Consider the following 24,270-nt stretch of genomic DNA (forward strand, 5'->3'; position numbering starts at 1 on the left):
CAGTGTTCCATGGAATCCCAGAGTTCCTCCGAAGCAGGATTTCTCAACCAGGATTCCATAGAATCCCAGAGTTCCTCGAAAGCAGGACTTCTCAACTAGTGTTCCATGGAATCCCAGAGTTCCTCCAAAGCAGGACTTCTCAACCAGGGTTCCATGGAATCCCAGAGTTCCTCCAAAGCAGGACTTCTCAACCAGGGTTCCATGGAATCCCAGGGTTCATCCAAATCAGGATTTCTCAACCAGGGTTCCATGGAATCCCAGAGTTCCTCCAAAGCAGGATTTCTCAACCAGGGTTCCATGGAATCCCAGAGTTCCTCCAAAGCAGGATTTTTCAACCAGGGTTCCATGGAATCCTTCCAGAGGTTGTTAGAGGTTCCTTGAGCAATGAGCAATTTCTGCCTCTCAGATAAGTTCCCACTGACACCATTGATCTTTTTAGCTATTTGTAATGGTCACAAGTGTAAGGAGCATTTGTCCCAATGACCATCACACCGCCGGAAAGGGAGACAACGCAGCAGATCCAGTGCTGCACATAATGGATTACTTTGGGTGTGTAGTACATGACAGGGCACAGTAGGGGGTCCCTCTTCCCTTGTGCCCATGCCCCCCCCCCCCATGCATGCCTATGCCTGCACTGAAATCTCAACCAGTGTTATTAGTCTTGCTCAGATATCTCTGTGGACTACAGAACAACCCCCACCAATGGTATGTAGATGAGGAGGTGAGCTGTTCTGTAGGTCTGTCCTAAGGTGACAATGTTGCTCATTCTTAGGTCATCAAACTGACAGGATTACCAGATGAAAGCAAAAGGGAAAGAAAATACAGAAAAAGAAAACAAATGCAGCCAACACATCTAAAGATAGGTAAGTGGAATATATTGCATTTATGTTCTTGGGTATAGATACACACTAAACAAATACACGCATGTAGATTGGTACATGCACAACCACGTAGGATATACATGGCTCCATCTCCTGTCTGTAATATAGATGTTCAGTGACTCTCATGTTGGGGCCCTTTGGATAGGACTGGGGCCAGTGTGAGACTTGCCCCTTACCATGTGCAAACATGTATACTGCAAGAGACTCCTTAATGAACCCAAAAATGTTGTCCGCCGTAGTGAGGGCTTTGCTGCGGAGGAACGATGTTCTGAAGCCCTGGAACCCTGAAACCAAAAAAATCCAGAAATTATTTTCAATGAAATACACAGCCTGGAGAAACATGTATTCATATTCCACAATTATTATCATGCATTTTCATGTATGGCTCTGACATATACCGCAGTGCTGCACAGCGATCACTGAGGCAGTCATATCAGTCTCTGCACCAGAGGAGCTTCTCCACCAGGTGGTGCTGTTTCGCAAGGTGCTGTTGACTCACACTGCTGAGATCTCAGCAAGAGGAAACATCAAGCCCGGGTCTGTCCTGCAGGCTTCTCCCCCAACCACCATGCAGTGGGTGGGGGGGGGGAGATGAAGGTGGAGGCTCTCCAGAGGCACTGAGGCCTACTCCATGTGCTCAAGCTGCAATGGATCCTGGGCCTGTCCCTATGCAAGAGGAGTCCTTACCAGTCTTCCAGAGTGATGAACAGACTTCGCCGCATTTCAAGGAGGAACAGAAACTTGCTGTCATGAAAGCAGATCCCAGGAAAAAGAAATTCCTGCACAGTAAGTCTGGAAACAGTAAGAGGGATGTCTCCAAGCTGAAGTCTCTGGAAGAGGCGCTGAAAAAGCAGGAGAAGTTGGCCGCCTCTCTGAAGGAGAGCAGCGGTGTGTTCAGAGAAATGTGTGAGAATGAGGAGAGATTCCAACAGATGAAGGAAAATGCCTGTGCCAGTAGCAGCCAGAGGGTGGATACCAGCGCAACAGCGACAGTATGTAAGGAAGTGGCTTCACATGGTGGCCCCTGTACTCCCCCAACCACCATGCAGGGGGTGGGGGGAGATGAAGGTGGAGGCTCTCCAGAGGCACCGAGGCCTAATCCATGTGCTCAAACTGCAATGGATCCTGGGCCTGTCATTATGCAAGAGGAATCCTTACCAGTCTTCCAGGATAGAGTGGTGAACAGACTTCACTGCATTTCAAGGAGGAACAGAAACTTGCTGTCATGAAAGAAGATCCCAGGAAAAAGAAATCCCTGCACAGTAAGTCTGGAAACAGTAAGAGGGAAGTCTCCAAGCTGAAGTCTCTGGAAGAGGCATTGAAAAAGCAGGAGAAGTTGGCCGCCTCTCTGAAGGAGAGCAGCGGTGTGTTCAGAGAAATGTGTGAGAATGAGGAGAGATTCCAACAGATGAAGGAAAGTGCCTGTGCCAGTACCAGCCAGAGGGTGGATACCAGCGCAACAGCGACAGTATGTAAGGAAGTGGCTTCACATGGTGGCCCCTGTACTACCCTTGTCTCATGATCTGTCATATCCGAGTCAATATCTGCCCCCCCTCCCTCCCCAGCAGCCTGGGTCATCTCAGGAGGAGGTGGAGGAAAATGGCGGATTGCTGCAGGCCATTACAGAAATGGAATCTCCCTTCAGCGTTCACCGACTCATCAGACAAGGATCATAAAAATGGAGTGCTTGCTGAAAATCTCTCTCAGTGTATGGAGGACTTTTTCTGAGAGTGCACCTGCCAACAGATCCTTGCAATCAGCAGGGAATGCAGGAGGAGCTGGCTGCGAGGAGTTCCGCATGGACACTAACAGTGCAGAGCAGGAATGTCGCATGGACATTGAAACAGCTGGTGTTTTTTTTATAAACAGAAGACTTTACTTGACGAAGGGACTGCTGGTATCTGTGGTACTTTTGGGACTATGGTGAGTGGGGACTGTTGTGCTGGAGGGGAGGAGGGAGGATCAAGCGCTGGGTAGTTTACCAAACCAGATTTCAGAGGTTCCTATGCAGCCAGTTAATATTCCGATTTTTTAAAATTTCTAGATTTTCACCGGCATTTCAGGGAAATTAATCATTTCAATTTTCACCTTTTCCATTGGCTTACCTTCGTCAATATAGCCGTTTCTTTGCCGCCATTTTTGCCACGATGTACTGCATTTGGGGGATAGGCTGTACAGGATGGTACCGCCCCATTGTAAAAACAAGCCAATCACAATGATCATCATTTCCATCTGCCCCGGTTTTACTGTAAAAAGCACACAGTAAACTCATAATTGACGTCTTTACTGTGATTGTTTTTTTTTTTTTTTTTTTTGCCTTTTAATTTTTTTTTTTTTATTGTTAATAAGTTGATTTGGAGAATTTATAGCCCATCATGTTTTGGCAAAAATATAGTGAAAATAAGCAGAAAAATCTATCCAGCAGGTGGGTTCAGCATTTGATTATAGATTACACTAGAGTGCCATGGCCCAGTTCCCCTGCTCTGGACTACAGAACACCTTCCCATCTCCTCATTGCCACAACATAAGGAGGGGGGTGTCCTGTTGTTCAGCAGGGAAGAACTAACAAGGAGATGACAGCACTGATTGGGATTTCAGTGCATCAGAGGCAGAGTTGTCAGCTCTCTACAGGAAGTTATAAACTCTCTGGATCTTTGGCGGGACCAGCAGGTATTTTTCTGTACTTGTATCATTTTGGACATGCATTTTTTTTTATTTTTTACACTATGGTTGCTTATAAACAGTGCTGATCACTGTTATAAGCAATCGTTTTTTTAAGGATGGAATCCATTCATTGGCATTGTGTACTATGGTGATAGCTGTGATTGGCCACAGCTATCACATGGTACAGGTGCACTGTGATTGGCCCTGTCTGTACCATGTAATCCTCACAATAGTACACAATGAATGGCTACGAAGGAAATCCATTCATTGTGTACAACTTTCATGTGATTGGTACCGGGGGCCGGGCCGATGGGACGATCCGTCTTCCGGGTGACAGATCACGCTGCGGTGACGTCTCCCCCCATGGAATAACAGCGCCCCCGATTGGCCGTCATTTGTCTATAGGCCAGGCAGGAGGCGGCTGAACAGAAGTACCTGGAGTGCCAAGCTAGGGAGCCACTGGAGAGGGGTGACGCTTCAGAAATAGCTGGAGTGCCAAGCTAGAGAAATACAAAGTAATATTGTTTATAAACATTGATCAGACAGAAGATGGAGAGATAAAAAGTAACATTGTTTATAAACATTGATCAGACAGAAGATGGAGAGATAAAAAGTAACATTGTTTATAAACATTGATCAGACAGAAGATGGAGAGATAAAAAGTAACATTGTTTATAAACATTGATCAGACAGGAGATGGAGAGATAAAAAGTAACATTGTTTATAAACATTGATCAGACAGAAGATGGAGAGATAAAAAGTAACATTGTTTATAAACATTGATCAGACAGGAGACGGAGAGATACAAAGTAACATTGTTTATAAACATTGATCAGACCGGAGATAGAGAGATGCAAAGTAACATTGTTTATAAACATTGATCAGACGGAGATGGAGAGATACAAAGTAACATTGTTTATAAACATTGATCAGATGGGAGATAGAGAGATACAAAGTAACATTTTTATAAACATTGATCAGATAGGGGGATGGAGAAATACAAAGTAATATTGTTTATAAAAATTGATCAGACAGGAGATGGAGAGATACAAAGTAACATTGTTTATAAACATTGATCAGATGGGAGATGGAGAGATACAAAGTAACATTGTTTATAAACATTGATCGGACAGGAGATGGAGAGATACAAAGTAACAGTGTTTATAAACATTGATCAGACAGGAGACGGAGAGATACAAAGTAACATTGTTTATAAACATTGATCAGACAGGAGATGGAGAGATACAAAGTAACACTGTTTATAAACATTGATCAGACAGGCAATGGAGAGATACAAAGTAACATTGTTTACAAACATTGATCAGACAGGAGATGGAGAGATACAAAGTAACATTGTTTATAAACATTGATCAGACAGGAGATGGAGAAATACAAAGTAACAGTGTTTATAAACATTGATCAGACAGGAGATGGAGAGATACAAAGTAACATTGTTTATAAACATTGATCAGACAGCAGATAGAGAGATACAAAGTAACATTGTTTATAAACATTGATCAGACAGGAGTTGGAGAGATACAAAGTAACAATGTTTATAAACATTGTTCAGATGGGAGATGGAGAGATACAAAGTAACATTGTTTATAAAAATTGATCAGATGGGAGATAGAGAGATACAAAGTAACATTTTTATAAACATTGATCAGATAGGGGGATGGAGAAATACAAAGTAATATTGTTTATAAAAATTGATCAGACAGGAGATGGAGAGATACAAAGTAACATTGTTTATAAACATTGATCAGATGGGAGATGGAGAGATACAAAGTAACATCTGCACATCAAAGGGATGAGGTACAAAGTGGATCACAGATTGGCGCTCTGGGTGGGCACTTGTGGGCACCACTGATCGGTCTGTGTGAGCAGCTTATCCTGCTGGGCATCATATGATGCAAAGTCAGGATAATGAAACCACCTATAATCAGAATGACAGCCGGGCGGGATGTGGTTAAAAAAAAAAAAAAAACTGTCGAAAAAAATACTGACCCTGACCTTTGACCTAACCCTGGCACTGACCTAGAGCAAACCTTGATTTAGGTATTTTTAAAATGTTTATTTTATTTTATTTCTTTAATTATTATTATTTATTTATTTTCTTTTGTATTATTTTATTTCAAAATGTTGAAAGTTTACAGAAATGCCCCTTTTTTTAATATTTTAACTTGTAGGCTTTCAAAAACACTTTTCAAGCTGGTTCCCTAAAGTATGTTCAGTCAGCCAATGAGAAGCATCACCTACAATTAGAGCTGCATGATTAATTGTTAAAAAATTGTGATCGCCCTTCACCCCCCCCCCCCCCCTCACAATTATAATACAGCATTTTTCCGATTCATGTTAAACAAGTGCAGATCCTTCTCTTAGCTGTCAAAAGGAAAATAAAAAAAGTCAGGAATATGTTTATCAACAGCGATAAAGAGAAACAATGTTTCTCTTGGTTCTTTTAGATCAAAGGAATGAACTTTGGTCTGTAAAGGAGGGCAGTTTAACCACTTAAAGACTAAACCTTTTTTGACACTTGTTGCTTACAAGTTAAATTCTGTATTTTTTGCTAGAAAATTACTTAGAACCGCCAAACACCTCCGCCATCAAAAGCTGCCACTGTGCCATCAAACGTTGCGACTGTGCCCATCAAATGCTGCCACTGTGACCTCAAACGCTGCCACTGTGCCCATCAAACGCTGCCACTGTGCCATCAAACGCTGCCACTGTGCCCATCAAACACTGTCAGTGTGCCCATCAAATGCTGCCACTATGCCCATCAAATGCTGCCAGTGTGCCAAATGCTGTCAGTGCACCAAATGCTGCCAGTGTGTCCATCAAATGTTGCCAGTGTGCCAAATGCTGCCAGTGTGCGGAATGCAGCCAGTGTGACAGTGTGCCCAATACTGACAGTGTGCCCAATTCTGCCAGTGTGACAGTGTGCCAAATGCTGCCAGTGTGCCCAATGCTGCCAGTGTGACAGTGTGCCCAATGCTGCCAGTGTGCCAAATGCTGCCAGTGTGCCAAAATCTGCCAGTGTTACAGTGTGCCCCCCACCCAGCCATTCATACGTCTCCTGCACTTCTCCCGTCCTCTCCTCCCATCAGGCATCCAATAGTGGCGCCTGTTCTTTCAGCCAATCAGGCGACAGGTAACCAGACCTGAGCAACCTGATTGGCTGTGAGGTGGGTCAGTGTTAGGGAAGCGATGTATTCGGTTCTCTAACACACCAATGAGCAATCAGCAAACGCAGAGCAGTGTGCCCGCTGTTTACCCTTTTGGAAACCTATTAGAGCCCATGGCTCTAATCAGGAAGCCCATGGCTCTAATCAGGTATTTCCAAAGAAACCCCGCAATGCATGAATCTATCTATGTCAGAGAGAGGGTGATAGGAGAAGGTGGGCGGCGCTCCTGCGCCCTTTATGGATGCACCGCCGCCGTGTCACACTGTATTAGCGCAGCTCCCGTCTTTCAAAATACATTTTTTATGATTAGAATTTTTAACGATTAATCGTGCAGCTCTAGTGTATGCCTAACGAAGTCTTTATTTGTTAAAAAAATAAAAATTTTTTTTATATAAATACTAAAACAAATATGTAAATACATTTGAAAAAAATGTACAAAAACATTATAACATCCTATTAGTGCAGCCTGCAGATCATTGGCTCTCTGGGCACTACGGCATTAAATGATAGAAGGTACCTGGAGGTGGCAGTTCAATAGCTGAGGATGTGTTGAAGCTGACCGCGTTTGTCACATTACAGAAGAATCTACCAGACGTGTCGGGATCCCAGCCATCCATAGACAGGGAGACGGAGTTGTCTCTTCTGGTGACATTATGGAAAATCTTATCGCCCCTTTGAATTCTGAAGTTGAGCGAACCGTCACCCTTGGCTTGGCACGTGATGGTTACCAGGCATTGGCTTCCATTTTCTCTCACTTCCAGTGTGAAGACCGGCTCCAACACCAGATCTGCAGAGACAAAAATGGCAGGTTGTGAGGCATAGTGTGCGCAAGGTGAAAGTTATTGGGTGCCAGACACTTCTTGTACGCAAAAGAGATGTTTATTTCTCTTACAAACTTTTATGGGGGGGGGGGGGGGGGGTTAGGGCCAGGACACCCTTGAGTAGTTGCAAGTGAAGAGTGTTCAATAGGAGGACAGCCGTGCTGGGAAAGGCCTTCAGCAAGAAGCCACATCTGCATTTGTAGGAATGCCGTCTCCTATGGCAACCATCTTTAGCAGTTCCTAACACAAAGCGTAACAGTCCTTTCAGCTTCACTACAACTTGTAGTTCTTCAGCCCACTGACCTCCCAGTGTCTCAGTAGACCCATTTATTCACTGCCTTGAGCTCCATCAATCTTCACGATGGTATCTTCCTCAAGCGTCGTCACCCCGCCTCTCCACTGGCTCCCTAGCTTGGCACTCCAGATACTTCTCAAGCATCACCCCGCCTCTCCACTGGCTCCTTAGCTTGGCACTCCAGATACTTTTCTAACATCACCCCGCCTCTCCACTGGCTCCCTAGCTTGGCACTCCAGATACTTCTCTAACATCACCCCGCCTCTCCACTGGCTCCCTAGCTTGGCACTCCAGACACTTCTCAAGCATCGCCCAGCCTCTCCACTGGCTCCCTAGCTTGGCACTCCAGATACTTCTCAAGCATCACCCCGCCTCTCCACTGGGTCCCTAGCTTGCCACTCCAGATACTTCTCAAGCATCACCCCGCTTCTTCACTGGCTCCCTAGCTTGGCACTCCAGATACTTCTCAAACATCACCCCGCCTCTCCACTGGCTCCCTAGCTTGGCACTCCAGATACTTCTCAAGCATCACCCCGCCTCTCCACTGGGTCCCTAGCTTGGCATTCCAGATACTTCTCAAGCATCACCCCGCCTCTCCACTGGCTCCCTAGCTTGGCACTCCAGATACTTCTCAAGCATCACCCCGCCTCTCCACTGGCTCCTTAGCTTGGCACTCCAGATACATCTCAAGCATCACCCCGCCTCTCCACTGGCTCCCTAGCTTGGCACTCCAGATACTTCTCAAGCATCACCCCGCCTCTCCACTGGCTCCCTAGCTTGGCACTCCAGATACTTCTCAAGCATCACCCCGCCTCTCCACTGGGTCCCTAGCTTGCCACTCCAGATACTTCTCAAGCATCACCCCGCTTCTTCACTGGCTCCCTAGCTTGGCACTCCAGATACTTCTCAAACATCACCCCGCCTCTCCACTGGCTCCCTAGCTTGGCACTCCAGATACTTCTCAAGCATCACCCCGCCTCTCCACTGGCTCCTTAGCTTGGCACTCCAGATACTTTTCTAACATCACCCCGCCTCTCCACTGGCTCCCTAGCTTGGCACTCCAGATACTTCTCTAACATCACCCCGCCTCTCCACTGGCTCCCTAGCTTGGCACTCCAGATACTTCTCAAACATCACCCTGCCTCTCCACTGGCTCCCTAGCTTGGCACTCCAGATACTTCTCAAGCATCGCCCAGCCTCTCCACTGGCTCCCTAGCTTGGCACTCCAGATACTTCTCAAGCATCACCCCGCCTCTCCACTGGGTCCCTAGCTTGCCACTCCAGATACTTCTCAAGCATCACCCCGCTTCTTCACTGGCTCCCTAGCTTGGCACTCCAGATACTTCTCAAACATCACCCCGCCTCTCCACTGGCTCCCTAGCTTGGCACTCCAGATACTTCTCAAGCATCACCCCGCCTCTCCACTGGGTCCCTAGCTTGGCATTCCAGATACTTCTCAAGCATCACCCCGCCTCTCCACTGGCTCCCTAGCTTGGCACTCCAGATACTTCTCAAGCATCACCCCGCCTCTCCACTGGCTCCTTAGCTTGGCACTCCAGATACATCTCAAGCATCACCCCGCCTCTCCACTGGCTCCCTAGCTTGGCACTCCAGATACTTCTCAAGCATCACCCCGCCTCTCCACTGGCTCCCTAGCTTGGCACTCCAGATACTTCTCAAGCATCACCCCGCCTCTCCACTGGGTCCCTAGCTTGCCACTCCAGATACTTCTCAAGCATCACCCCGCTTCTTCACTGGCTCCCTAGCTTGGCACTCCAGATACTTCTCAAACATCACCCCGCCTCTCCACTGGCTCCCTAGCTTGGCACTCCAGATACTTCTCAAGCATCACCCCGCCTCTCCACTGGGTCCCTAGCTTGGCATTCCAGATACTTCTCAAGCATCACCCCGCCTCTCCACTGGCTCCCTAGCTTGGCACTCCAGATACTTCTCAAGCATCACCCCGCCTCTCCACTGGCTCCTTAGCTTGGCACTCCAGATACATCTCAAGCATCACCCCGCCTCTCCACTGGCTCCCTAGCTTGGCACTCCAGATACTTCTCAAGCATCACCCCGCCTCTCCACTGGCTCCCTAGCTTGGCACTCCAGATACTTCTCAAGCATCACCCCGCCCCTCCACTGGGTCCCTAGCTTGGCATTCCAGATACTTCTCAAGCATCACCCCGCCTCTCCACTGGCTCCCTAGCTTGGCACTCCAGATACTTCTCAAGCATCACCCCGCCTCTCCACTGGGTCCCTAGCTTGGCATTCCAGATACTTCTCAAGCATCACCCCGCCTCTCCACTGGCTCCCTAGCTTGGCACTCCAGATACTTCTCAAGCATCGCCCAGCCTCTCCACTGGCTCCCTAGCTTGGCACTCCAGATACTTCTCAAGCATCACCCCGCCTCTCCACTGGGTCCCTAGCTTGCCACTCCAGATACTTCTCAAGCATCACCCCGCTTCTTCACTGGCTCCCTAGCTTGGCACTCCAGATACTTCTCAAACATCACCCCGCCTCTCCACTGGCTCCCTAGCTTGGCACTCCAGATACTTCTCAAGCATCACCCCGCCTCTCCACTGGGTCCCTAGCTTGGCATTCCAGATACTTCTCAAGCATCACCCCGCCTCTCCACTGGCTCCCTAGCTTGGCACTCCAGATACTTCTCAAGCATCACCCCGCCTCTCCACTGGCTCCTTAGCTTGGCACTCCAGATACATCTCAAGCATCACCCCGCCTCTCCACTGGCTCCCTAGCTTGGCACTCCAGATACTTCTCAAGCATCACCCCGCCTCTCCACTGGCTCCCTAGCTTGGCACTCCAGATACTTCTCAAGCATCACCCCGCCTCTCCACTGGCTCCCTAGCTTGGCATTCCAGATACTTCTCAAGCATCACCCCGCCTCTCCACTGGCTCCCTAGCTTGGCACTCCAGATACTTCTCAAGCATCACCCCGCCTCTCCACTGGCTCCCTAGCTTGGCACTCCAGATACTTCTCAAGCATCACCCCGCCTCTCCACTGGCTCCCTAGCTTGGCACTCCAGATACTTCTCAAGCATCACCCCACCTCTCCACTGGCTCCCTAGCTTGGCACTCCAGATACTTCTCAAGCATCACCCCGCCTCTCCACTGGCTCCTTAGCTTGGCACTCCAGATACATCTCAAGCATCACCCCGCCTCTCCACTGGCTCCCTAGCTTGGCACTCCAGATACTTCTCAAGCATCACCCCGCCTCTCCACTGGCTCCCTAGCTTGGCACTCCAGATACTTCTCAAGCATCACCCCGCCTCTCCACTGGGTCCCTAGCTTGGCATTCCAGATACTTCTCAAGCATCACCCCGCCTCTCCACTGGCTCCCTAGCTTGGCACTCCAGATACTTCTCAAGCATCACCCCGCCTCTCCACTGGCTCCCTAGCTTGGCACTCCAGATACTTCTCAAGCATCACCCCGCCTCTCCACTGGCTCCCTAGCTTGGCACTCCAGATACTTCTCAAGCATCACCCCGCCTCTCCACTGGCTCCCTAGCTTGGCACTCCAGATACTTCTCAAGCATCACCCCGCCTCTCCACTGGCTCCTTAGCTTGGCACTCCAGATACATATCAAGCATCACCCTGCCTCTCCACTGGCTCCCTAGCTTGGCACTCCAGATACTTCTCAAACATCACCCTGCCTCTCCACTGGCTCCCTAGCTTGGCACTCCAGATACTTCTCAAGTATCACCCCGCCTCTCCACTGGCTCCTTAGCTTGGCACTCCAGATACATCTCAAGCGTCGTCACCCCACCTCTTCACTGGCTCCTTAGCTTGGCACTCCAGATACATCTCAAGGGTCGTCACCCCACCTCTCCACTGGCTCCTTAGCTTGGCACTCCAGATACTTCTCAAGCATCACCCTGCCTCTCCACTGGCTCCTTAGCTTGGCACTCCAGATACTTCTCAAGCATCACCCCACCTCTCCACTGGCTCCTTAGCTTGGCACTCCAGATACTTCTCAAGCATCACCCTGCCTCTCCACTGGCTCCTTAGCTTGGCACTCCAGATACTCTCAAGGGTCATCACCCCGCCTCTCCACTGGGTTCCTAGCTTGGCACTCAGATACCTTCTCAAGCATCACCCCGCCTCTCCACTGGCTCCCTAGCTTGGCACTCCAGATACTTCTGAAGCGTAATCACCCTGCCTCTCCACTGGCTCCTTAGCTTGGCACTCCAGATACTTCTCAAGCATCACCCCGCCTCTCCACTGGCTCCCTAGCTTGCCACTCCAGATACTTCTCAAGCATCGCCCAGCCTCTCCACTGGCTCCCTAGCTTGGCACTCCAGATACTTCTCAAGCTTCACCCACACTGGTCTGCTTGATCCCTGGCTTGACACACAAGGCTGCTCTGCAAGCGTCACCTCCGCTGGTTGGGTCCCTGGTTTGATACCCACTGAAGTTTCCCGATTCTTTGCCGTGCCCTTTCGGTGAAAATACTGCTCTGGTACTTGCTTCAGTTACTTGCTGTAGTCCCTGGTAATAAGGTGGATGGTCCCTTACTGGCGACAGCTCCCCTCTACCTCCGACCACGACAGGTTCTCCGGCCAGCAGAACCGTCACTTCTGGTTGGACTGCAAGCCGCAATCCCAACCCTGCGCTACTCTCTTGCTTCTAGATAGGCCCTCACAGAGCCTAGCAGCCAGATGCCCCCAAGATAGGCCCAATCTTTGGCCTAGCAGCCCGGGCAACATGACACACTTCCACCCAGACATCCGTCCAGGTGGCACAGAACAGAGATCACCAGACTCCACCCAAATATATAAGCGCTCCCAGCAGGTCAAGGGGGTTCAAGAAAACCCCTTGCCCATAGGCTGAGATACCCCATATACCCATAACCTGCCTTGAGTTGCCCTTCTCATATCTAGTACCACCAAGTACCCGGCCACCTAGTGGTAGAAGAGAAAAGTGCAACAAGGCCAAACTTAGGAAGAAATCAATAGATCTCTAACAACTGACCAGGATAACTGCTCCTGGCAAGTAAATTTGTGAGGATCTCCCCAACTAAACCCCAGGGTGCTACGCAAGCTTATTAGAACCCAAATAGCAAGGGGCTACCAATAGCCATTTTTTTAAATAATTTAATCAGGTTTAAGTTTCAGTTTTGTTTTGCTAGCCTCCTCATATAGCACGACAGACACCCATATTCCTCACTCACCCATGACCTGGAGATTGATCCATCCCTTCGACGTGAAGTTCACTTCATACTCAAAGATCCCACTGTCCTCCTTGCTTAGCAGGAGTCAGCAGAAATGTCCCGTTGTGTTGGTAGAAGCGACCACGTTGGGTGTACGGATCCCGCACATTGCAATCACCATGACACGTCAATACAACCGATCCATTGGTTCTTCTCAAGTCATAAAATGTGAAATTATCGACCTTCACCCCGGAAAGGACACAGAGGAACCAATTGCTGCAAACAGATGGTGAGTCTCTATACCGTCACCCCCTGAAGAGATAATAAGAGAACAGATATTTCAGTGTTTGGTGGATGCTGAAGAGTTAAAGCTGAACTCCGCACAGATATAAAACAATGACTAATGCAGCTCTATAATCATTAGAAATATATATATATATATATATATATATATATATATATATATATATATTTTATATATATATATATATATATATATATATATATATATATATATATATATATATATATATATATATATATATATATATATATATATATATATATATATATATATATAACAAATATATATATAATATATATATATATAAAGCTAAAGTTAAAGCTGAACTCCGCACAGATATAAAACAATGACTAATGCAGCTCTATAATCATTAGAAATATATATATATATATATATATATATATATATATATATATATATATATATATATATATATATATATATATATTATATATATATATATATATATATATAACAAATATATATATAATATATATATATACATATGTATATATATATATATATATATATATATATATATGTATATATATATATATATATATATATATATATATATATATATATATATATATATACATATATATATATATATATATATATATATATATATATATTTTTTTTTTTTTTTAATGCAAGCACTGTAAGTACCTGAATTTGACCTGGTTCCAGCCCCTTGAATGCCTGTAACAGCAGGGCTCAGATTGGTAAAGGGAAAAAACAGCACACAGAGTCAGTTGTGCTGTAGTCCTTATATGCTAACATGGAGCATGCTGGTAGAAGGAGAAGAGTAGCTCAAGATGAGCTCCCCCTCTCCTTTCAAGTAATCTTCAAGCCTGAATTGAGCATTTTGCAAGTAAATAAAAAGAAAAAAGAAACAAAATGTTACTAGAAGCAAAAGAGCTCATGATTAAGGTCTGGCGGCTGAAACGCGCTGGATCCTTACATGACTGTACTACACCAACTTTAACCGCTTACTGCAGCAGCTTGGCTCTCCTGCACGAATCGCCATCATTGTACATCGGCTCGCGCAGACGGAGTTGCGAGCGCACGCTGCGGGAGGGTGCCCGCGGGTCCGGCGGACTGGATGTCCACCAGTGACCCACAATCGCCTAGTACAAAGGCAGAATGGTGATCTGCCTTTGTAAACAAGGCAGATCCCCCGTTCTGACAGATGACATGACAGAGATCTAGTGTTCCCAGTCATCAGGAACAGTGATCTCTGTCATGTCCCTTGTAGCCCAACCCCTCCCTACAGTTAGAACACACCCAGGGAACACAGTTAACCCCTTAATCGCCCCCTAGTGTTAACCCCTTCCCTGCCAGTGTCATTTTTTTACATTGATCAGTGCCTTTTTTTTTTTTAGCATTTATCAATGTAATAATGTCACTGGCCCCCAAAAAGTGTAATTTAGGGTCATATTTGTCCACCGCAATGTCACAATCATGCTAAAAATTTTAGATCGTCACCATTACCAGTAAAAACAATAAAAGAAATAAAAGCCCCTAAATCTATCCCGTAGTTTGTGATAACTTTTGCGCAAACCAATCAATATACGCCTATTGTGATTTATTTAACTTTTTTTAACCAAAAATATGGAGGAGAATATATCGGCCTAAACTGATAAATTTGTTTTTTTATCATTTTTTTTGGATATGTATTATATCAAAAAGTATTAAAAAATGTTTTTTCTTTTTCAAAACTGTCGCTGTTTGTTTATAGCGCAAAAAATAAAAAACGCAGAGGTGATCAAATACCACCAAAAGAAAGCTCTATTTGTGGAAAAAAAAAAAAAAAGGACATCGATTTTATTTGGGTCACAGCGTTGCACGACTACGCAACTGTCAGTTAAAGCGACGCAGTGCTGAATCGCAAAAAATGGCCCCGGTCATTAACCACTTGCCGCCCGCCCTATAGGCAATTGACAGTGGCAAAGTGGTTTCATAATCCTGACCGGACGTCATATGACGTGATCAGGATTATGAGCCGCTGCGCGCCCCCAGGGGCGCGCATCGCGGCGATCGTTGTTGCGGGGTGTCAGTCTGACACCCGGCAACTACGATCTCGGTAAAGAGTCTCCGACGGAGACTCTTTACCACGTGATCAGCCGTGTCCAATCACGGCTGATCACAGTGTAAATGAGAAGAGCCGGTGATCGGCTTTTCCTCAATCGCGTCTGTCAGACGCGAGTAGAGGAGAGCCGATCGGCTGCTCCTCTGACAGGGGGGGTCTGTGCTGATCGATTATCAGCACAGCCCCCCCCCCCCCGAGGATGCCCACACTGGACCACCAGGGACGCCACCAGACCACCAGGGATGCCCAGCAAAAGGTAATCCTCCCTAGACCACCAGGGATGCCAGTCAGCACAATAGATGCCAATCAGTGCCCATAATGGATGCCAATCAGTGCCCACAATGGGCATCACTGATTGGCATGCATTATTGTTTGGCACTGATTGGCATCCATTAGTACAGTATAACACCAATGCCGCCTATGAGTGCCCACCTGTGCCGCCTATGAGTGCCCACCTGTGCCGCCTATCAGTGCCCACCTGTGCCGCCTATCAGTGCCCACCCATGCCCATATGTGCTGCCTATCCATGCCCATCTGTGCCGCCTATCCATGCCCATTTGTGCCACCTATCCATGCCCATCTGTGCCGCCCATCCATGCCAATCCGTGCCAGCTATCAGTGCCAATTTGTGCCACCTATCAGTGTCCACCCGTGTCGCCCATCCGTGTCGCCCATCCATGTCGCCTATAAGTGCCGCATATCAGTGTCCATCAATGCCACCTCATCAGTGCCACTTCATTGGTGCCACATCATTGGTGCCCATCAGTGCCACCTTATCAGTGTAGCCCAATCAGTGCCCATCAGTGAAGGAGAAAACTTACTTATTTACAAAGTTTTGAAACTGAAAAAAAAAAAACATATTTTTTTTCAAAATTTTCGGTATTTTTTTATTTGTTTAGCAAAAAATAAAAACCGCAGTGGTGATCAAATACCACCAAAAGAAAGCTCTATTTGTGGGAAAAAAATGATAAAAATTTCATTTGGGTACAGTGTAGCACGACCGCGCAATTGTCATTCAAAGTGCGACAGCGCTGAAAGCTCAAAATTGGTCTGGGCAGGAAGGTGTTTAAGTGCCCCCCGGTATTGAAGTGGTTAAGGAGGCAAATCCTTCCGGGTCCTTAAGTGGTCAATAAAAAGCATTTGATTATAGCGGTTGCCTTGACCACTCGCTTTCTCTATATACGATTTTGAAGAATGTTCCTGCGCTATTTTTCGGCGATTTCGTGTGCAACCTGCATGAAATCGCACAGACGTCGGCAGGCCACACATGAAATCACACTGACTGACTGGAGGCTTTGAAATCGCACTGAAGTAGCATGATTTCAAAGCCGCACTCAGTGGGATCCGGGGGTAAAACTGATACTTTTTTTTTTTTTTTTTGCAATTTCATTGCAACTTGCATTGACTTCTGTTAAATAAAGTTGCAAGCCGCGATGAAATCGGAGGTCCGGATTCGCGGTGATCTGAGGCCTTGAAATAGCACTGAAGTAGCGCAACTTCAAACCTGCAGATCGGCGCAATTTGAACCTTCGATCTCATCGCGGCTTGAAACTTCATTTAACGGAAGTCAATGCAGGTCGCGATGAAATCGTAAACGGGGTTCAATGTTGAACTGTCAAATTGCATGATAAATCGCACTGGTGTGAACCGTAAAAAAAAAAAATAAATGCATCCAAGGGCAAAATAGGTATCGGTAATTGGTACCGGCGAGTACTTGAGAAAAAGTATTGGTACTCGTAGTTGGTCTTACAAAACCGGTATTTGTATTGTGTTGCATTCCTAATGAAAAGCTATAATATTTATATATATATTTTTATTTATATATTATAGTAATATAAATGCATTTTTGCAGTTTAAATACCCCCTTTTTAACCAGTTGAGACCCGCGCTATAGCCAAATGACGGCTACAGAGCAGACCTCCTTTGCCGGGACTACGTCTATTGACGTCATCCCGTGCACGAGCGGCCTGCGCGCCCCCTGAGGGGCGCGCACAGTGCGCTCTGTGATCGGCGAGTCTATGAGACTCGCCTGATCACTGATCTGAGCAAGGGGTCGATCCCGACCCCTTATCACGTGATCAGCTGTCAGCCAATGACAGCTGATCATGTGATACAACAGAGCCGGCAATCGGCTATTATTCCTCCTCGCACTGACAGCGCGAGGAGAAAAAAAAGAGCCGATTACTGACGGCCGTGATCGGGACATAAGTCCCGATCACGGCCAGCCCTGCCAGTGCCCACCTGCCCCCTGCCAGTATCACCTCATCAATAAATAAGTTCCCCCCGTCAGTGCCACCCAGCAGAGCCCATAGTGCCACCCAGCAGTGCCCATAGTGCCACCCAGCAGTGCCCACAGTGCCACCCATCAGTGCCCGCAATCTGCCTCAACAACGGTGCTGCACCCCAGTGCCACATATCCGTGCCCATCAGTGTCATCTACCAGTGCCCATCAGTGCCCATCAGTGCCCAGCAGTGCCACCTATCAGAGCCACCTATCAGTGCCCATCAGTCCCATCTATCAGTGGTACCTATCAGTGCCCCTTAGTGCCACCCATTTGTGCCACCCATCCGTGCCATCTTATCTGTGCCCATCTGTGCCCATCAGTGCCGCCTTATCTGTGCCCATCAGTGCCGCCTTATCTGTGCCCATCAGTGCCGCCTTATCTGTGCCCATCAGTGCCACCTTATCTGTGCCTATTAGTGCCGCCTTAACTATACCTATCAGTGCCCACCAGTGCAGCCTATCAGTGCCCACCAATGCAGCCTATCAGTGCCCACCAGTGCAGCCTATCAGTGCCGCCTCATCAGCGCACTTCAATGAAGGAGAAAAATGACCTGTTTGCAAAATTTTAAAACAAACTATTAAACATGATTTTTTATTTTGCATCTTTTTTTGTTTGTTTGGCAAAAAATAAAACTCCGAGCTGTAATTAAATACCACCAAAAGAAAGCTCTATTTGTGGGAAAAAAATGATAAAAATGTAATTTGGGTACAGTGTTGTATGACCGCGCAATTGTCATTCAAAGTGCATCAGCGCTGAAAGCTGAAAATTGGTCTGGGCAGGAGGGGGGTTTAAGTGCCCAGTAAGCAAGTGGTTAAATAAAAAAAGCCTAACTGTGTCACGTTATGGAGGAGGCGTGGCTACATACAAGGCTCTGATGATTCATATCTTTAGCCCTTACAGAAAAGGAATGAAGATCCTGTTTCACGGCTCATGATGAGATCACACTGGGTGTTGGCGACTTCTAGAACAAACAGACTTGCAGAGAACACAGCGAGGCTGGAAAGTCCCTGAGAAAGAGCAAAGGCGAAGAGTTCTGACTTCAAGAAACCTGAATTTTGCTTCACGACGAGGAGCACCAAACCTACCCCAATGGATTACCAGAACTATCACCCATCAGGAACTCAACCACGTGTCCTCCAAAGGGCCCCATACAATTCTCAGCCTTTTGTATCTTTAAGAAAAAATGTTTCAATGTGGTTCTGGTTTGTTTTGGTATCCAGGCCCTCTGTGGACCTCCAGGGCCGTCCAGCTTTATACCCAAAGCATAGCAAGATGGAACATCTGGATGACTACAGCCACCCCCCACCCCCAGCTACAATTGCTCCCTCGGAAATGACTTCTGTCCTGGATTATTAATGCTTTATTGGGAGTTCACTGGTTGTCATTGGTGGAGCTATGAAGGTAAGTGGCAAATTTATGGTCAAGGGGGACAAAACAGCAGCCAAGGAGACCTCACACAAAGAGGAACAGCTGGACAGAAACTACCTGGGACTTTTATTACTAGAGCCAAGAGGAGTTCAAACCTTGTTTGGATATTATTTTCCCTTTTTCTTTTTTTTTTACCAAGAATGGGGGCATCTACGCTGCCCACCAATCAACTTCTGTTGCGGTGGATCATGTAATCAACTGCACAAGTTTCAACCATTAGGGATTGAAGGGAGGATGGTCAGGCTGTGGTGGCAGGACTCTACAACAGGTCCTCCTTGGGGCTCTATACAATCCTTGGCCTCTGTATCTTAAATTGCTCTAATGGAATTCTGGTTTGTTTCAGCACATGGGAACTTTACAGCCCTCAAGAACCACCCAGCTTCATACCCATCAGACATAGAGATGGCATATCTGAATAGCTACAGACCCCCCCACACACACACCTCCCCCATCCTATTCTTCCAGCTGCTTGGGCACAGGAACGTTACAATGGCATGTTCCACCTGGCCTCTAATCCACAGTGGTTCCCCATTAATGGTAATGGGGCTGATTTTAGTCATGTCATGTTCTAGCTGGCCTCTACTCTACAGTGGTTCCCCAGTAATGGGGCTGATTTCGTTAAGGCCATATTCCACCTGGCCTCTCTTCCCAGTGGGTCCCCAGTGATGGGGCTGATTTTAGTCATGTCGTGTTCTAGCTGGCCTCTCTTCCCCAGTGGGTCCCCAGTGATGGGGCTGATCTTAGTCGGGCCATGTTTCAGCTGGCCTCTCTTCCTCAGTGATGGGGCTGATCTTAGTCAGGCCATGTTTTCAGCTGGCCTCTCTTCCTCGGTGATGGGGCTGTTCTTAGTAGGGCCATGTTTTCAGCTGGCCTCTCTTCCTTGGTGATGAGGCTGATCTTAGTCAGGCCATGTTTTCAGCTGGCCTCTCTTCCTCGGTGATGGGGCTGATCTTAGTCAGGCCATGTTTTCAGCTGGCCTCTCTTCCTCGGTGATGGGGCTGATCTTAGTCGGGCCATGTTTTCAGCTGGCCTCTCTTCCTCGGTGATGGGGCTGTTCTTAGTAGGGCCATGTTTTCAGCTGGCCTCTCTTCCTTGGTGATGAGGCTGATCTTAGTCGGGCCATGTTTCAGCTGGCCTCTCTTCCCCGGTGATGGGGCTGATCTTAGTCGGGCCATGTTTTCAGCTGGCCTCTCTTCCTCGGTGATGAGGCTGATCTTAGTCAGGCCATGTTTTCAGCTGGCCTCTCTTCCTCGGTGATGAGGCTGATCTTAGTCAGGCCATGTTTTCAGCTGGCCTCTCTTCCTCGGTGATGGGGCTGTTCTTAGTAGGGCCATGTTTTCAGCTGGCCTCTCTTCCTCGGTGATGGGGCTGATCTTAGTCAGGCCATGTTTTCAGCTGGCCTCTCTTCCTCGGTGATGGGGCTGATCTTAGTCAAGCCATGTTTTCAGCTGGCCTCTCTTCCTCGGTGATGGGGCTGATCTTAGTCAGGCCATGTTTTCAGCTGGCCTCTCTTCCTCGGTGATGGGGCTGATCTTAGTCAGGCCATGTTTTCAGCTGGCCTCTCTTCCTCGGTGATGGGGCTGATCTTAGTCGGGCCATGTTTTCAGCTGGCCTCTCTTCCTCGGTGATGGGGCTGATCTTAGTCGGGCCATGTTTTCAGCTGGCCTCTCTTCCTCGGTGATGGGGCTGATCTTAGTCGGGCCATGTTTTCAGCTGGCCTCTCTTCCTCGGTGATGGGGCTGATCTTAGTCGGGCCATGTTTTCAGCTGGCCTCTCTTCCTCGGTGATGGGGCTGATCTTAGTCGGGCCATGTTTTCAGCTGGCCTCTCTTCCTCGGTGATGGGGCTGATCTTAGTCAGGCCATGTTTTCAGCTGGCCTCTCTTCCTCGGTGATGAGGCTGATCTTAGTCAGGCCATGTTTTCAGCTGGCCTCTGGTCCACAGCACTGCCCCAATGGTGAGGCAGCTGAAGACACAGCTTTAAAGTTGAGAACACTTTGAATACTTCAGTCTTCTTTTGTTTCCTGCATAGTATAGAGCTGCTCAATACTCCCTAATGGGCCATTCTCTATTATGGAGATTCGAGAACTCCTAAATTCTACTGAACCCTCTTTCAAGGCTCTATGCAGCCCCCACACTATCTACAACCCATCCTGTGTTCTAAGAAACAAATTCTATTATCTGCCCTTAGCACTACAGCTCAATCCATCCACCCGCCTCTCCCCTTTTCCTTCCAGGCTTCTCACAACCCTCCGCACCCCCTACAACCTTTCCGTACTCTTCTACCTAGGACCTCTGAGTGCTACATCAACCCAAATTAAAATAAATTGTGAAGAGCTATATAGAAAGCTATTACTCAGTTACCCCTATGGCAGCCTATACAACCACACTATATATATATAGCTTGCAGTTCATAGGAATTTACATGGCAATTCTCACCTGTGGTCCCGCTGGCTCTCAGCACTAATGTGAGCAGGAGTATAAGGGGGGTCATTCTGGAACTGGTCAGTATTGGGGTTATTGGGGTGCAGGAGGAGAAGAGCCGACTCCGCTCGGCTGCAGCAGCTGATGTAATCTTATGTAAGAATATAGGATGGGGGGGGGGGGGTTCACATGAACCATAAAGTTGTAAATTCCCAGTGTGGAATAATATCCATTGTGCACAAGAATGGACACTACTGGACACGGGGGGGCTCTGTGATACTTTATATACAAAGTGTATCACTTCACACACACCCGGATCACGATTGTCTGATTACATTGTATGAAATATTAGTGTTATATTGTAGAAGGGATTAACATAAAGAGGAAAGCATGCTGGAAATTGGCCACATGACAGGGGAGGCATTTAAATCGCATGAGGCTACAAAGTCATGTACAGTATACTACGCAAGAGTACGCCGACTCCGTCACTGTAGAACCACAAGGTCCAGCATGACCAGTCTGAGCACGGAGGGATTCACATTTCTACAGCAGCACAGCTCAGCCACATCTACACTCATTCTCTGACTTCCCAAAGTTGTGCGACAACCTGATACATTGTAACACCGCACGCTACATTCCCCGTATTTACTAAACACAGCATGCAGCCAATATCTCCATCCTCCCCAGCGGAGTTTTATTTCTGGCTCTTTCATCAGCCAGTAACTTCCTACAAGGCTGGCATTGTTACCCATCAGAGATCCGCAACATAGAAATCATTGCTCCCTAAAATAAAGATGATTGCTCCCCCAATTTAGAGATTTTCCCTCACTAGAGACCCCCCCACAACATAGTGATGATAGCTGCCCCCCAGCAGAGCGGGCATTGCCCCCTCCACATTGGCACATCTCACCTGTAGCTGTGTAGAGGGTGGTCAGGGATATCAGGAGGATCAGGGGGGTCTCCATGGTGTAGGGATTGGGGGGACTCTGCAGAGACATCCACTAATGCTGCTGATTCAACCTCAGTGATCGCACAGTCTGGAGGAATGGAGGAGGGGTCTGGAGGGTGGTCAGGAGGGAGGGATAGGGATGGGGGATGCCCAGTGACACCCACAGGGTGATGTAATTTCATTGACTGCACACAGTGAATGGGTGAATGGGTCATGTGAGTTATGTGAGGAGGAGGAGGAGGAGGTAGTAATAGCAACACCCAATATGTTATTGAAATGAAAGTTATGCACAACTGCAGGCAATGTTGACAAACACATGCATACGTAGATACACATATACAGTACATACATATATACAGTACATACATACACATACAGTACACACATACGTTTCGTACATACACATATATAGTACATACCTTACATACAGACATACAGTAAATACACACACACATATACATACAGTATATACATACATACATGCATACAAACATACACACATATATACAGTACACACATAAACATACAGTACATACATACAGTACACACATACTTTCAGTACATACATACACACATACAGAACATACATACACATATATACATATATACATACAGTATATACATACAAACATACAGTACAGACATACAAATACATACATATATACAATACATACAGTACATACATACACAGACATACATACAGTACATACATGCACATACTTTCAGTACATACATACACACATACATACAGACATACATACAGTACATGCATACAGTGCATACATACATACATACAGTACATACATACAGTACAAATACATACATGCATACATACAGTACATGCATACAAATACATACATACATACAGTACATACATACTGTAAGATTAGGGTTATCAGACTCAAGCGGTAGGTGCGTTTTCCAGTGAGTACTTCAGTACAAAACTGTATTGTTAAGGGCCTGGTAGCCCACTTTTATTTTAAAGCACAGAAAAAGTTCACAAAGACATCAGTGCCCATGCAGGGGGTTCCACCATCACTGTATCTTGCACACTCAATACTTTAGCCTCCTGGCTTCCATTCTTCCCATACGGCTGATTCAGGCCTTTAGCCTAGGCCTAAGGTCTGCTCCTCAGACCCAAAAGAGTTTCCTAGAGTTAGGGCCGGTTCACACAGCGAGGCGATGCGAGGCGACACGGCTCGCCTCGCCTCGCTCCCGCAAGTCGCCCCCGTTCTGTACAATGGAACCGTTCTGAGAGGAGCGACTCGAGTCGCTCCGACTCAGAAAAAAGGTTCCTGTACTACTTCTGGGCGACTTCGGGGGCGACTTGCATTGACTTCTATACAGAAGTCCTCTGCAAGTCGCCGCTGAGGTCCCCGCAGGTCGCGGCGAGGCAAGTCGGAGACGCCTCGCCGCGCCTCGCTGTGTGAACCGGCCCCTAAGCTTTCTCCTGATCAGCGTCTTGCTGCTCTGTCACCAAGTATGTTTGCCTCCTGCACACATGCATGCTCTGACTCCTCTCAGAGGAATGTGAGTCCACCTGACTCCTATGCACACACTTCCTGTCTGTTGGGTGGAACCCTGAGCCATAGCCAGGTCACAACTAAATATCCCAGCACACAGCTGTGCAATCAGTGTGCCTTTCTCTCCACAATCTGGTGTAAACCAGCAATCCTCCAGGTAGCACAGGGTCCTACCGCCACAATACATACATACATACATACAAATACATACACATACATACATACATACATACAAATACATGCATACACAAA

General features: G+C 47.1%; 1 protein-coding gene across 2 annotated transcripts in view; it reads right to left on the minus strand.

Moving 5' to 3' along the window:
* The window catches only part of LOC143975822 (uncharacterized), a 32,910-nt gene extending 10,304 nt beyond the window's left edge, over positions 1 to 22,606 (minus strand). Inside the window, exons 1-5 of one of the 2 annotated variants that reach the window (XM_077478380.1) lie at positions 22,457 to 22,606; positions 13,036 to 13,326; positions 7,248 to 7,517; positions 2,987 to 3,127; positions 1,058 to 1,165 (exon numbers count right to left, since the gene is read on the minus strand). In XM_077478380.1, the coding sequence (XP_077334506.1) occupies positions 1,058 to 1,165; positions 2,987 to 3,127; positions 7,248 to 7,517; positions 13,036 to 13,039 (523 nt within the window). In that variant the 5' untranslated portion in view covers positions 13,040 to 13,326; positions 22,457 to 22,606. Of the gene's footprint in view, positions 1 to 1,057; positions 1,166 to 2,986; positions 3,128 to 7,247; positions 7,518 to 13,035; positions 13,327 to 21,561; positions 21,693 to 22,456 lie in introns of those variants that run through there. The other variant, XM_077478381.1, reaches the window with a different exon arrangement.
* Between the last annotated feature and the right edge of the window lie 1,664 nt (positions 22,607 to 24,270).

This window comes from Lithobates pipiens, unplaced genomic scaffold (assembly GCF_037356315.1).
Source record: "Lithobates pipiens isolate NorthernLeopardFrog02 unplaced genomic scaffold, aLitPip1_a1.2 Scaffold_13, whole genome shotgun sequence".
Taxonomy (NCBI): Eukaryota; Metazoa; Chordata; class Amphibia; order Anura; family Ranidae; genus Lithobates; species Lithobates pipiens.